We start from the raw sequence: 14,219 nt of genomic DNA on the forward strand, positions 1-14,219 counted from the left end.
GCAAGGAGCAAACATCCCTTCCAAAGGCTCGGAAGCAGGACGGGAAGTGATGTGGTGTTTCTCAAAATTCAGAGAGCGGGGCCTGTGAAGAGTTGAGGGCTGAAATCAAGGACTGGGGCCCAGGGGAGGAGAGTGGGGGCTTGGTGACAGGACCAAGGGCCTGGAGGGAAGCGGGAGAGCTCGCAGAGCCAGCAGTCCCTCCTTCTGGATCTCAATGAGAAGACAGGAGTCAGCGGTTCCTGCTTCCCAGCGGCTGCAGCCGCTGGCGGGAGAGGCGGAACCAGGGCTGGTCCTCTGGGCAATCGCCCACACCTGGGGCCAGAGAAGGTGCGGGTTCTGGGTGGGGCCCAGAGGGACCTGACTGGCAGGTGTGAGGAAGGTGTGCCCTGGGGTGAAAGGGCCAGCTCACCTCCATTCCCTCCTCCCTGGGTCCTTCTCCCAGAGGCTTCCCTCCTGGGGCCCCTCCCACCAGGGCCCGCATCTGGGGCAAGGGGCTCCTAGCTACCTGTGCACCCTGGACTCCCCTCGTTTGGGCTGCCTGTGAGGGTCACTGGGGATGAGGGAAGGATTTGGACCAAAAGTGGAACAATCGGGCTCGAAGTCCAATGGTAGGAAGCACTTCCTGGCTTGCCCAAGACCCTGCAAGGAGTGACCCCACATCTGAAGCTCCTCAAGAACAGGAGAGGCCTCCCAAGCAGCCCCCTCCCCCAAGCCCAATATACCATCCATCCCTCACCCTCCCACAGGCCCCCGCGGCTTACCAAAGTCCTTCCCACCCATGGCTCATCCAAGACGGAGGCCCACAAGGCTGGGGTTTCTCCCCACTCTGATGGCCCAGAGATCTAAAGCTCAGAGAGCTGTGGCGATCAGCCCAAGACTGCACAGCACGCAAAAGCTGGGGTTCCTGACCCCTCAGTCCTCCCTGACCTCTAAGATGAACGACCAGTTCCCTGAGACCCCCAAACGTCTGGACATTTTCGTGCCGCGTTTCGTCTCCCAGAGCTCCCAAGAGATGTCTCTGCCTTGGGCTCCTGGGGACAAGTGGTCAGAACCAGCCTGGCCCTGGCCAGGGCATTCCTGGCATCGAGAAAGGGCAGGATGTGGGGCAAAGGTACCAGCAGATTTAGCTCCTGGAGAGGAAGGAGCGGCCCCTCCAGAGGAGGGGAAGACAATGTTGGCCAGAGGACACGAGACGGGTCCTTCACCCCCAGTGACCCTTACAGGGGCTGAGAGGCTGGGCCTAGGGGCTAAGGACCCCCACCGCAGAGCCCTAGTGCTTTCCCAGGCCCAGCCTTGCCTTGGAAAAGTCATGTCCCGAGCGGAGCCCACGGAGTGTCTCAGGCTCCGCGAGCACCTAAGCTGTAGGGTGGGCAAGGGCATCTCAACGCAGTGGCTCTTAATTAGCAGTCCCCTGCCCCTCATGCCTGATGCTACTGTCCCTGCTACCCCAACACAGAACCCGCAGCACTCCAACAGCCCTCTCTGCAGCGGAAAATTCACCCAGGCCCTCCCAATGGGCACTGGGGATTGGGCTACTCCTAACCACTGACCCTGACTCTAAGTCTGACCTCAGGTCTAGAGCAATCTCAACTCTCTGCTCCACCCCCACCTGGCCCACCCGAGGTCCCTGCCCCAAGTCATGGCTGTCATCCCCTGCAGGCTGGCACCGAGGTGCAAAAAAGGGAACATGCAGGCTGAAAGAGCTCCCTTCCTCTACCCTTCGTGTGGTCAGGGGGCTCCTTTGCCAGCATTTCCTCCCCTCCCCTCGGAAATTCTGTGGGCAGGCAAGCGGGCAGCAGTGGGTCAGCAGAAAGACAGACCAAAGACAGGTGGAAACAGACAAGTAGAAGAGTGGGAGTCAGGTGGAGAGGCAGATGGACAGACAGGCACACAGATAACTGGACAGGTCAACAGAGGGGTGAAAACAGACTAGCAGAAGGAGAGAAGACACAGGACAACTCACACACAGACAGAAACTCACTCTGGCAGAAGGACAGTCAGATAGGCAAAAGGACTATAAGATAGTCCAGTGGACAGGCAAGGGGACCACCCAGGAGACCCTAAGACCAGAAGGCCCTCTCTGGGGGCAGCAATAAGGGATTCATATCAGCACAGTTTCCAGGGACCAGAGGTCTCTCTCTCGGGCACCTTCGAGCGTCCGAGCGCCAGGCCCAGTCTTTCAACTGATATCTGCCCAGCCTCTCATGTTCCCGGCTGGGCCAGGCCGTCCCCCAAGACAGAGCTCTGAGCTGCCAAAATTCACTCTTTACATCCAAGAAGGGTCAGTGTTTTTGAAAGTTGTAAGAGCCTGGGGAGGGGGAGGAGGGGGCCCGCAGCCTGAGTGTTTCCAAACCTACCCCTCTCCTCTTTCTTTTCCCCTGGGGGTGCGCAGAGCCAGGCCTGGTGCTCCCTGGTGCGGCCAGGGAGCTGGGCAGGCTAGCTGGCCGAGCCCACAGGGCGGGCGGCATGGCTCACTGCTGCCGTGGGGAAGTTGAGGGTGGAAGGGAAGACTGTGTGAAGACTCACAGAAGTCAGCACAGGCCAGTGTCAGAACTCTGGTGACTCAAGGGGACTCCCAAACACCTATAATTGGGGGCCAGTCCTGGGCTGGGGTGGAGGTTGTCCCTGGAGAGGGACATCTCTGGGGGGAGCCCAGGTGGGAACCTACTGCAGCTACAGAGCTGTGGAGCGGGTGACGGTGTGGGAGGGCGAAAGGGTCCTCTGCGTCTGGGACACAGGGAGATAGAAGTGAGGAAGAGAGAAAAGGGAGCCACACTTCAGTGACTCCAGATTGGAGAGAGACGGGGGACAAGAAGCAGGATGTGGGGAGTACCTGGAACAGAGGCGCAGGGGTTGGAGAAAGGATGGAAATAAGGAATTGAGGTGGGGGAGGTCAGAAGTCAGGTCGGGCAAGGGTCAGGACTTGGAGAGCGGGGATTACGGTCAGGCTGAGGGGTCAGAAATCGGGCTCAGGTCCGGGGGCCAGAGCGATGAGGGTCTGCCGGCCTCGGGGCTGGGGGGCAGGAGGCGGAGCCAGGGCGGGGCGGCCGTCCCCCCGGGGCCCAGGCTCCAGCAGGGGCCGCGCGGGGCGGCAGCGCGAGGGCGCGGCCGGGGACTCGGGGTCGCAAACTCACATGAAGACGTGGTAGATGAAGGCCCAGCCGCGGGGTCTCTCCAGCACGTTGTAGACCCAGTTCTGCAGGCGGCGGTAGCGCTTGTGCGCGGCGGAGGAGCGCTGGCCACAGGCGGAGCCCGAGCCCGAGCCTGGTCCTGGGAGGGGTGCGCCCGGCGGCAGGGGGCTGCCCAGGAGGCCCAGGCGACGCGGGGAGCCGCCCCCGCCCGCCTCGCCCCGCTCGCTCTGCACCGCCGTGAGCGCCACCAGCTCGGCGCGGGGGGCGTCCCCGGGCGGGGGGACCAGGCCGAGCCGGCGCGGGGGGGCCTCGGCCATGGGCGGCGCCGGGCGGGAGGGGGCCGGGGCCCGGGTCCGATCCGGGGCGGGGGCGCGCGCGGGGCGCTCAGCGGCGCATGGCTCGGACCCGGGGCCGGCGGGGCGGCCCGGGGCGGGCGCGGTCGGCGGGGGTTAGGGGTCGGGCCGGGGCCGCTCCGGGGCCGGGGGCGGGCGCTCGGAGTCCGGGGGCCGACGGAGCCCGCGCTGACCGCCCGCTTCCCCGGCGACTGGGGCGGCTCTTTCCGACTCCAACTCTCTTATTACGCGCTCCATGCCGCTCGCCTTTCCACCTGCCGCCGGCGCGCCGCTCACATGTCAGCCTCCCCCGCCCCGCCCCACCCCCGCCGCCCCCGCCCGCCCCGAGGCCGCGTTCCCAAATCGGGAGGGAGCGAGCGAGCCGGCGAGGCCGGGCGGAGGGAGGGGACGCGCGGGGAGGCGGCGGGAGGACGCCCCCGCCGCGCAGGCCGCCGAGTCGGGGCGGGGGCCGGACCGAGTGGCGGCGGCCCCCGGGGGCAGCGCCTGGGCCGGGCGGCCTGCGGGTGCGAGCCGCGCGCCGGGCTTCGCGGGGCGGCGTGGACCCGAAGGCTGGGCTGGGGGCAGGCGGGACGCCTCCGGTGTGGTCGCCGGAGCGAGGCGTCGCTGCCCGGCGGCGGAGGGGACGCGCGTCCCGAGGAGCTTAGGAGCGAGTGGGTGCAGACGGGCCCGCTGTGTGTCGAGTGGGTGGCTGTGGCTCCGCGAGGTGGTGGGGCTGAGTCAGGAGGGGCGGGGCGGGGGCACGCGGTGGATGGGTGTGCAGGGGCCCGCCCGCTGAGGGTGGCGGTGGCCCCGAGGTGTGCCCCGTCGGCTTGTGCCCCGTGCACGTGGTGCGTGAAGTGTGCCCGCGCAGTGTGTGGCGGGGTGCGCTCCTGCCTGAACGGCCTGCGCGTGTAGCACTGTGGGGCTCAGGTGTGTCTGCTTGCCCTCCCACCCACCGCACCTCTGTCCTTCCCTTCTTTAGGATGCGGGAAGAGCCCCGCTTAGGCCACGCTGCCCCCAAAGTCTCCTCGGATCAGAGGGGCCTGCTCCGCGCCAAGCCGGTCTGAAGCGTAACCTTGCCTCGCCTCCGGGTCAGGGCGCGGTTCAGGGCACACGGGTGCTGGGAGGTGAGCTCTGAACCGGCACGGAGGCCAGACGGTTGCCCACCCCCACCCTCCCGCAGAGGTTCACAGAATCCCACCCCAAAACGGCGAGACTTTTCTCCGCTGGAAAGTTCTTGGTGCCTGACCTACTCTCTCTAGCTTTAGGGGAGGCCCTTTCATTCCCGTTAGCCCCCTTGGTCCCGCCCACGGTGGTCGTTTGCGTTTCCCCATCCTCCTCCCCTCTTCCCCCGACCAAAGCTTCGGCCACACCAGCCGCTCCCTCCGCAGGCCCTGCCCCAGGGTGAAGCGTTTCCGCAGCAAACTCTTCCCGGTTCCTCCGGGAGGATCTCGGGGGACGGAGCCGAGCGGGAGGGGCGACGGAGGGGGCGGGAAGGAGAGCTCGATTCTCAGCTGTCAGCAAAGGCAGCATTGATCTGCTGAGCGCCAGTGGGGGAAGGAGAGAGAGGGAGAGAGGCAGAGCTGCTGGCGGGCAAGGAGGGGGCTGCAGGGACCTGGGGTCCCCGACTGGGCTTGGCAGTCGGCTTGCACCCCTTCCCCAGCAGTGACCCTTTCCCCTCTGAAAGACAGGGGCTGCCTTGGGGTCTAACCTGAATCTCTCTGGCTGTCCCTGACTCCAGGTACACCTGGGGCCAGAGCCTGGTGCCCCAGGGGCAGGTTCTGCCTCTTCCTCCTTGGTAGCTGGGGAAGGTTTCTGGACCCCAGGGCCCAGCTATGGCTGCACTGCTAAAGCTGGGTTAACCCCTCCTCTCTCCATGAGCTGAAGCTAGCATCCCTTAGATATGCAGCACTACCTTTACAGTCGCTAGGGGACCTCTTGACTGTGCTTCCCCAATCAGGGGCCCTGGGGGTAAGACTAAGGTCTGGGGACTTGAATGGTGGGAAGGAAAGCAGTTGGAAGGGATCTAGGGGGTTTCCTGGGGTCTTTTTGAGGCTCTTCTGTGGCAGAAGTGGCACTTGAACACACCCTCATCAACACCCCTTCCTTTGTGCGCTTCCCTTATGGCTCAGCTGGTAAAGAATCCACCTGCAATGTGGGAGGCCTGGGTTTGATCCCTGGGTTGGGAAGATCCTCTGGAGAAGGGAAAAGACTACCCACTCCAGTATTCTGGCCTGGAGAATTCCATGGACTGTATAGTCCATGGGGTTGCAAAGAGTCAGACACGACTGAGCGACTCTCACTTCACTTCTTCAGCAACAGCCAGAAGGGCTGAAATTGAGTCTGTTTTGGGAACGCCGAGCATCAAGTGCAGCATCACCTCTGGATGCCATGGCTTTCTTCCAATGTGTGAGGAGCCCTCACTGTCAGGAGAGGGTCTCCCATCCTCTCCCAACTCCAGCTCCAGATGAGCCTCTCAGAGGCAGCAAGAGGAAGAAAGAGACTGTGAGTGTAGCTAGAGGGATGGAAGTTAGATCTCGGGAAGAAGTTTCTTGGGGCCCAGAGGCCTGTGTCTCCTGCAGAAGCATGTGTAGTGGGACAGGCCCACCGCTTTTTAAAGTGCAGAGTCATGTGAGAGTTTCCTGGTGGCCTAGTGGTTAGAATTTTGGCCTCTTACTGTCATGGCCCGGTTCAGTCCCTGGTTGGGGAAGTGAGATACCATATGCAGTGTGGCAAGGACAAATAATAATATTGATAAATAAAGTGGAGAATCATGAAACTTTTCCTAAGGAGTGGCGGGATAGGGATGATGGTTCTGGGAGGATGTAAGCAAAGCTTTGTGTGTGTATGTGTGTGTGCACGCGTGTGTTCACCCACACTTGGGAAAGTGAAGAAGGCAGAGGAGACAGTCCACTGCAGAGAGGACAGGTGGCCACTCTGAGGGTCACCCAGTGGCCTTCCTGCCCCATCCGGATTCCAGGACATGAGTACGATCGGAAGGAGGGTCTTTTCCCAGCGCAGCCTTTAGTGACTAAGACACTTTTCTGAGCCCACAGCTATCTCAGGCGCTCTCAGTCAGCCTCCCTGCTGGAGGTGAGGGAGGGGGGCAGGCTGTGGTTTCCCACCCTTCTCCCGCCCTCTCTCCCACCTGCTCCCTTCACTCCGCCCTCAGCAGCTTCCTTCCAACTCACCCCCCCTCCCAAGCCCCCACATCTCTTCCCGGTAACACTGCCCAGAAGACATCCCGCTCTGCCCTGACTTGCTCATTGTCCCACCTGGGCAAGTCCATGCCTGGCTCTGGGCTTCATGTTCCCCATCTGTCCACAAGAAGGGGCGGGGCTCCGGGATCGTCTGTAAGTCATCATTGTCACTTTCATCCATCAATGGAGCAAGTATTGATTGAGAGGAAGGGTGGGCAGGGAGAGAGCTCCCATTTGCTGAGGACCGACTGTGCCAGGCCCTGCCTCTGCTGGGACCAGAGCAGCCCTTTGCATGTGAGAAAGCTGAGGCTCAGAGAGGTGCGGGGACTCACCTAAGGATACACAGCCAGTATCCAGAACTGCCTGTGACCTCTTCTCTCCCCTGGCCAGCACTACCCACTGTGCCCTGGGTACTGAGATCAGTGCTGAGGGGAACCACAGATGCCCCAATCTTTGTTCTTTAGGACTTATTTCTGCCAGGGATTGAGACTCCCAGGTCTGAAAAGGTTGAGGTCTAGAAGTGGTAGGGACCTTCATTACGGGGCCAAGTTCAAGCCTGTCCTTGACTAACAACTTCAGGTGAACCCAAGGGTGCAGATTCCTTTCTGGAATAGGAAGAGGATTTTAAGCCATTGGGTCTCAGGCTTTTTTAACAATAGAATCCTTTTTACAGACAGAATCTTAAGGTAGCACCCTAGTGTGTAAAGAGCATTCAAGCAGAGGTGTTTGGGTTGAGTCGGGGTGAAGGGGATCAAGGTCGCACCCACCAGACCTCCTCCTCTTCTCTCTCCACACCCCAGAAGCTATTTTGGTTTTCTTATATATCCAAGTGTTGCTAGAAGTCAGATAAGGGGTGGTCTCCACTGGCAATGGCAAAGTTGGAACCTTCTTGGGGATGGGGTTGGGAGGACTTGGAGAGGTGCTGAGAAGTGCAACAAGTAATGCCTGCAGGTCGCATGAAGGTGGCCCAGAACTTCATGTAGGATGCCTTACCTGTATCGTCTGTTTCAGCATCCCAGCAGCCCTCTGAGGTAATACTATTAACACCCCCATTTTACAGACAAGGAGACTGAGACTCAGTGAAGAGTCTTGCCTAGTAAATACCCCTGTGCTGTAGTGAATGTGTGTGTGTGTGTGTGTGTGTGCGCGCGCGAGTGTGTGTAGGTGAGGGGTGGAATGGGAAAGGGGAGGATTTACAGAGCATGGGGGAGGAAGAGCAAGCTTGATGAGGGGGACACAAGGGACCTTGGATGCAGGGCTGAAGGGTCCGATTCGGCCTGATAGGAAACAGGGAGCCTGGCGCGGGCTGAGCCTAGGCATGCCGCGGAGCCTGGGGCTCTGTAGGAGAGAGCTCAGGACGGGAGTTAGAGGCATCTAACTTCTCGAGAGGAGTTAGAGAAGGTTGGCAGTGGGGGGCTGTGGGGAGCAGTAGAAAGAGCCCTGAACAACAGGTCAAGCCTGGGCTTCCTGATTCTGCCCTTGGACTAGCTGGTACCCTTGGGCACTCCACCTCTGCCCCAGTTTCTCCGGCTATCAGGAGGACTAAATGCAACAATACGTGAAAAAGTCACACCTGTTCAGGGAGCTGTACAAATGTGAACCACCGATCTTACCGCTTTTCAGGCGTGTGTTCAGACGGGGCCAGGAGATGCTGTGAGAATTCCCCACTCCTAGCAGCCCTCCTCCTAGTGGGACGTCTTTCTAGTAGGAATGGGGGGTTCTCACAGGGTGACACTGTTGACCTCCAGGGATCCACCTCCACTGACAATGGGAGGAGGAAGTGAGAGAAAGATCGGGCCTGCTGGGCCAGTCAGCTCAGAGCAACGGGAAGTGGGGAGGGAGCAGTGTCGCTGAGCTCAGCGAAAGTAAACCCCCATTGATCCCCAGGGCTGGAGGGGGGCCCACCGGGAGGAGACACTGAGGGAGAAGGGGGTGTGGGAATGAAGGTCAGAGCCATCCCTTCTTGTGCTACTTCTCCTTGGCCTTCAGGATTCTTTCGCCGTGACCCCAACTCCTGGAAGACCATGCAGAGGACAACACTACCATAGCCCTGTGGGCAGGCTCTGTGTTCTTACTGAGAGCCACTGGGACGGTGGAGTTCATTGGTTTTCCAATGAGGGGGAAGGACCTTTCTGAGTTGCTGAGAATGCAGCGGGGAAAGCTTGCCTTCTCCCCTCTCCCATGATCAGGGAGGAAGAGGACATGAATAGTAGGGATGGCAGATGGAGTGTCAGGGAAGGGGGCTCTTAAAAGGGATGAGACTGGGTGAGAGATATAGAGTTTCAGAGAGGGGAACGGGGGCTCAGTGATGGGGATGGGAGGCCCAGAGAGGACTCGATTGGCCAAACTTGACGGAACACCTTGTTAAAGTCCCTCCCCCTCAAAGAAGTAGATTTACAAGATTAATGCTGGATAACTAAAAAGAAAAACATATATCCACGTTTAAAAGCAAGAATGAGAAATCTCTAAGGCCAATAAATGAGAGGAGACTCCAGTGGCGAGCAGGAGTTGAAGCTGTACCTCCGAGGAGGGATTCAGAATTCCAATGGGGTGGGAAGTACACCTGTAGACCCCACTAGTGTCAGACTCCCTACTTAATGCTGGGCCTGGGGAAGTGCTGCCTGCCATAAACAGGACTAAATTATCTCTGCCTCTTAGCCACCTGACCTGGCTTTGGGTAGAAAGAATGCCCATAGGATTAGGATACCTTAAGCCCATCCACATGGATATGGACTTAGGATCTGATATTCATGCCATGCAAAAATCCAAAAAGACACATATAAGATCTAGTTTGGGGCAAGTGTACTTCTACAAGGCTTGGGCAGATACAGCTGAGCAGTAATACCATAGTGAAAGTGAAAGTGGCTCAGTCTATCTGAGTCTCTGCAACCCTGTGGACTATACAGTCCATGGAATTCTCCAGGCCAGAATACTGGAGTGGGTAGCTTTTCCCTTCTCCAGGGGATCTTCCTAACCCAGGGATTGAATCCAGGTCTCCTGCATTGCAGGCGGATTCTTTACCAGCTGAGCCACAAGGGATGTCATACAGTGGCCTCCAAATCCCAGGGTACAGTCAGGAAAATGTGCTAAAAATAAATATCTCAAGGATAAACCACAACATGTAAGAAATACACTATCTTGAGAGACACCTCTCTCATGGGAGGATTCATATTTAAAGACCTAGAGATAATGGAACAATCTGAAAGGAGGTTTATTATAGTTAAGATCGTTAAGAAGACAAGGGAAGGAATAGCATCTATAAAATAACAGGAAGATATCAGACAGAAACATAGCAGTTATGAACAGTTATCTAGAAATTTTATAAATGAATTAAATTCACCAACATTCAATAGATGGATTAGTAAATATGGCTGAAGAGAGAATAAGTGAATTAGAAGCTAGAACTGAAGAAATCCTCCAGAATGAAGCACAAAACAATAAAACAATTAGACATATGAAAGAAATGAGACAAAATTGAATGAGAAACTCTGGCATATATATTATTGCTTCCAGAAAAAGATACTGGAAAGAGTGACTCAGTTCTTTCCAGAAACAAGACATGAATTTCTAGATTTAAAAGGCCAAGACGGCCTCGTAAGATATCTTTAAAAACAAAACTACATCTAGACACCTTGTCACCAAAGTGTAGAATAACAAGAATAATAATGAAATTGTAAAAGCCACCAGAAAGAAAAGACAGCTTATCTACAAAGGTCCAATAATTGACTTGACAATAAGCATCTCATCAGCAACAACAGATGCCAAAAGACAATGGAATAGTACCTTCAGAGTGCTGAAGGCAAGTAATTGTGAACCTAGAATCCCACACACTGCCAAACGGTCATTTAAACAAAGGGCAAAGTAAAGACGTTTCGACACATTCAATATCTTAGAAAGCTTCTGTCCCGTAGACCTTTGCTGGAAGAGAAGGGCACAGGGCTTGGGAGCCGAAGAGGTGATGGGGCTGAGGTCCATTTCAGACCTCTGCTCAGCACCCGCCCGCCTGAGGAGCTCAGCCCAGCCTGGCGCAGCTGGGGCCCGGCTCAGGTTCTCCCCTCCTGAATGCCAGCCTGCTGTCCTCTTATCCCCTCGTGGTAGTGGCCCAGTACCAGAGCTGGGTACCACTGCCAGTCTGGCTCTGAGAGCCTTGCGGAGGCCAGGCCCAAGTTGCTCATGTGACCAGGTACTTGCTGGGCCTTCGACCCTGGGGTCCTCTCCTCCTGGGAGGTCAGCGCCTATAGATGACCTATACAGAGGCCTATAGATGGCTGGAGCAGTGGGATAAAGGTTAGGTCCCTATGCAGGAACTGGGAGGCAGCGACTCCCATTCTCTGTAGGAAAAGAATCACTATCAGAGGGGATGACCGGTGGGGCTGAGCCCACTGAGGCGAGAGGCTTCATGGAGCATCTGGCTCCACTTAACCAGTTGGTGCCCTTGGGTAATTTCTTAACCTCTTTGAGCCTCAGTTTCTCACTAATGAGAATATCTACCTAATGAGGATGTGAAGATGAAATGAGATTTAATTCATCTAAATACTAAGCTTTAGATGTATTTTCCTACACAAAATTTTCTTAAAAGAGTAATCTCCATCGAATACCTCTGCCTAGCATATCATCAGTGCTCAGCAGAAAACTGTCAGCAGGTGAAGTGATAGTGAGAGCCAATGAGCAGAGGGAAGAAACGTGTGCAGTGTTGGAGGCCCCATTTTCAGGGAAGGGTTTGTGTTCACTCGCTCACCCATCAGTTACTGTCATTCTCTCGGTGCCAGGCCCTGAGCTGGGCTCTGGAGGCACAGAGACCATCCTGAACTGGAGAAGGACCATCCGTGAAGAAGACAGCCCAAACGAGAAAGTTCTAACAGACTGTTCAGAGCCTAACTGGTCTTGTGTTTGTTGTCCCCTTCCCACTCCTTCCTCTCCCCCAGCCCCCAACCCAATATAAGCTCCATGATAGCACAAAGCTCATCTGGCTTGTTTTCAGATATCTTCACAATGTCCAAACTATGTCTGAAACACAGAAAGTGCCAAAGAAATATTTGTTGAATGACTGTGTGTATGAGCACTGATGATAGAGGCTGTAGAGGTTGCTATGAGAGCATCAAAGAGCTCTTTGCTAACTCTGCCCTATGAGTTAGAAGTTTCTCAGCAAGGGTTATTTAAACTGGGCCTTGATGGGTGTATAGGAGTTCAATAAGTGGAAAAAGAAGTAAAAGGACAACCAGGGGATGTCCCTGGTGGTCCAGTGGTTAGGAGTCCATCTGCCAATGCAAGGGTGTGATCCCTGGTCTGGAAAGATGCCACATGCTGAGGAGCAACTAAGCCCGTGCACAGCTACTCAGCCCATGCACCCTAGAGCCCACACTCTGCAACGAGAGAAGCCACCACAATGAGAAGCCCATGCGCTGCAACTAGAGAGCAGCCCCCGACCGCTGAACCAGAGACAGCCCATGTGCAGCAAAAAAGACTCAGAGCAGCCAATAAACAAATAAATACATTTTTAAAAAAGGACAGCCACTGGGGTCAGTATTTCTGAAAACATGGAGGTGAGTTCAGGAAACATCAAGTAATTTGAGTGTGACAGGAATGTAGAGTGCAGGGGAGAAAAGAATGAGAAGATACAAGGATGGGGAGATAGAAAGGGCTGTCAAAAAGTTATTATTAAAATCTGACTATAAAGAAGGTTGAGTGATGAAGAATTGATGCTTTCGAATTATGGTGCTGGAGAACTCTTCAGAGTCCCTGGGACAGCAAGGAGATCAAACCAGTCAATCCTAAAGGAAATCAACCCTGAATATTTACTGGAAGGACTGATGCTGAAGCTCGAATACTTTGGCCACCTGATGCAAAGAGCTGACTCATTGGAAAAGACCCTGATGCTGGGAAAGACTGAGGGCAGAAGCGGGCGACAGGATGAGATAGGTGAATGGCATCACCGACTCAATGGACTTGAGTTTGAGCAAACAGTGGGAGATAGTGAAGGATGGGGAAGCCTGGCGTGCTGCCGTGCATGGGGTCGCAAAGAGTTGGACACAAGCAACTGAACAACAGAATCTAACCACCTGCCTGGATGTAATACTCTGGAGAGGATAGTGTTTCCAGCCCTCACTGTTGCCCTAGGAAGGTCCTTCCCTTCAAAAATTAGAGGTCTTATCCAAAAGGGAGTTAAGGGTCTAGTACCCCTTGAGAAAGGGGACAGTCATGCCTCATAGTTTCCTTAGTTGTCTCAAGTTGGGATAAGGGTGGGACAAGACACCTCCTTGTCTTGGGTGAGTGCTACCTGCTGCCCCCTTGTGGCCTCAGTAGAATTGAGCAGCAAGGAGGCTGGCCAGGTGGTCTTTTTTTTTTTTTCATAATCCCAGGAGTCCCTGGTCTCCAGCATCACCCTCTGGGAGTTATCCCAACCACCAGCTGTCCACCGACCAGATCTAATTGCTGTTTATTCCATGCATACTCAAGGCTTCACCAATGGGTTTCGGGAGACAGAGCAAAATGAGACCATTCCTATTTAGTAAAGTCTTGTTCTTTCTTAGACAACCACCACCGCCCCGCCCCCGCCACCAGCACCCTTGGCCAGAAAGCAACCATGTATGCAGGGGGTCAGGAGATCAGTGTTTTGGTTTCAGCTCCACCCTATTCCTTCAGTGACCTTGGGCAAGTCACTGCACTTCACTGGGCCTTCTATGTCTTCATCTATAATACAGGGATCACCATCCCTCTTCCTGTCTCCCCTGCAGGGTCACTGTGAAGATCATTGGGAGGACAGATGCTGCAAGTGCTAGGAAAAATGTCTAAGAGTGCTCCGGATGTAAGGGGATCATGCTGGGTATTAGATAGGGGCTCTCTTGGGCTGTACCGAAGTGTTTGTTTACACCCGCATGGGCCCTGCTGGCGGGGAAATTTAAAGGGAACGTGCTCAGTAAGGCAACTGATCAAAATATCTCCAAATTAAAAATGAAGTTTGTGGGAAAATGGGGCCTCACTCACTTGTCTGAGACTCCAATTATGCTTGGGTTTTGGGGAATGAGTTGAAGAGCAGCAAGGTGTGACAGTGCAGTGGCCCCAATACAGAGGGGCTGGCCAGGAAATGAGACCTGAGCTTCTGTCCTTCCTCTATGAGCCCAGCATCCCTTCTGGGTGCTCCTCGTTCTCATGAGCCCTTTAATAGATGAGCCCTCATCTGTTAAAGCCTCTCCATGTGGGGCTGGGCACAGACTCTCAGTAAATTACCTGCATGACTCACTGAGACATGTTTGGGTACAGGACGGTGGGAAAGGTCACATAATCCCCTTCAGACGAATCCAGGTCTAGAATGAAGGGGGCAGACCTGACTTACAGTGACAGAATCACCTGCTTCATCTGCCTTGATGACACCGGACGGGGACCATGTATCCAAAACCTTACAGCGAGGAACATCTGCTTTTGCCAAAGAATGTTTTGTTTCTTTTATAGCATGAATCTCTCACCTAGTCGCATCCCTCTCTTGAAGCTCAGGATCAAATGTGAAACCTCATTTTTTGTTTGTTTGTTTTTTTGTTGTTTTTTTCCATTTATTTTTA

General features: G+C 55.6%; 1 protein-coding gene across 2 annotated transcripts in view; it reads right to left on the bottom strand.

Moving 5' to 3' along the window:
* KCNQ4 (potassium voltage-gated channel subfamily Q member 4) overlaps positions 1-3,803 on the bottom strand; it is a 56,408-nt gene extending 52,605 nt beyond the window's left edge. For both annotated transcript variants that reach the window (XM_043461730.1, XM_043461731.1), the window contains exon 1: positions 3,135-3,803. In XM_043461730.1, coding sequence (XP_043317665.1) covers positions 3,135-3,448 — 314 coding nt within the window. In that variant the 5' untranslated portion in view covers positions 3,449-3,803. The remainder of the gene's footprint in view (positions 1-3,134) is intronic.
* Positions 3,804-14,219: the final 10,416 nt, after the last annotated feature.

This window comes from Cervus canadensis, chromosome 2 (genome assembly GCF_019320065.1).
Source record: "Cervus canadensis isolate Bull #8, Minnesota chromosome 2, ASM1932006v1, whole genome shotgun sequence".
Lineage (NCBI taxonomy): Eukaryota > Metazoa > Chordata > Mammalia > Artiodactyla > Cervidae > Cervus > Cervus canadensis.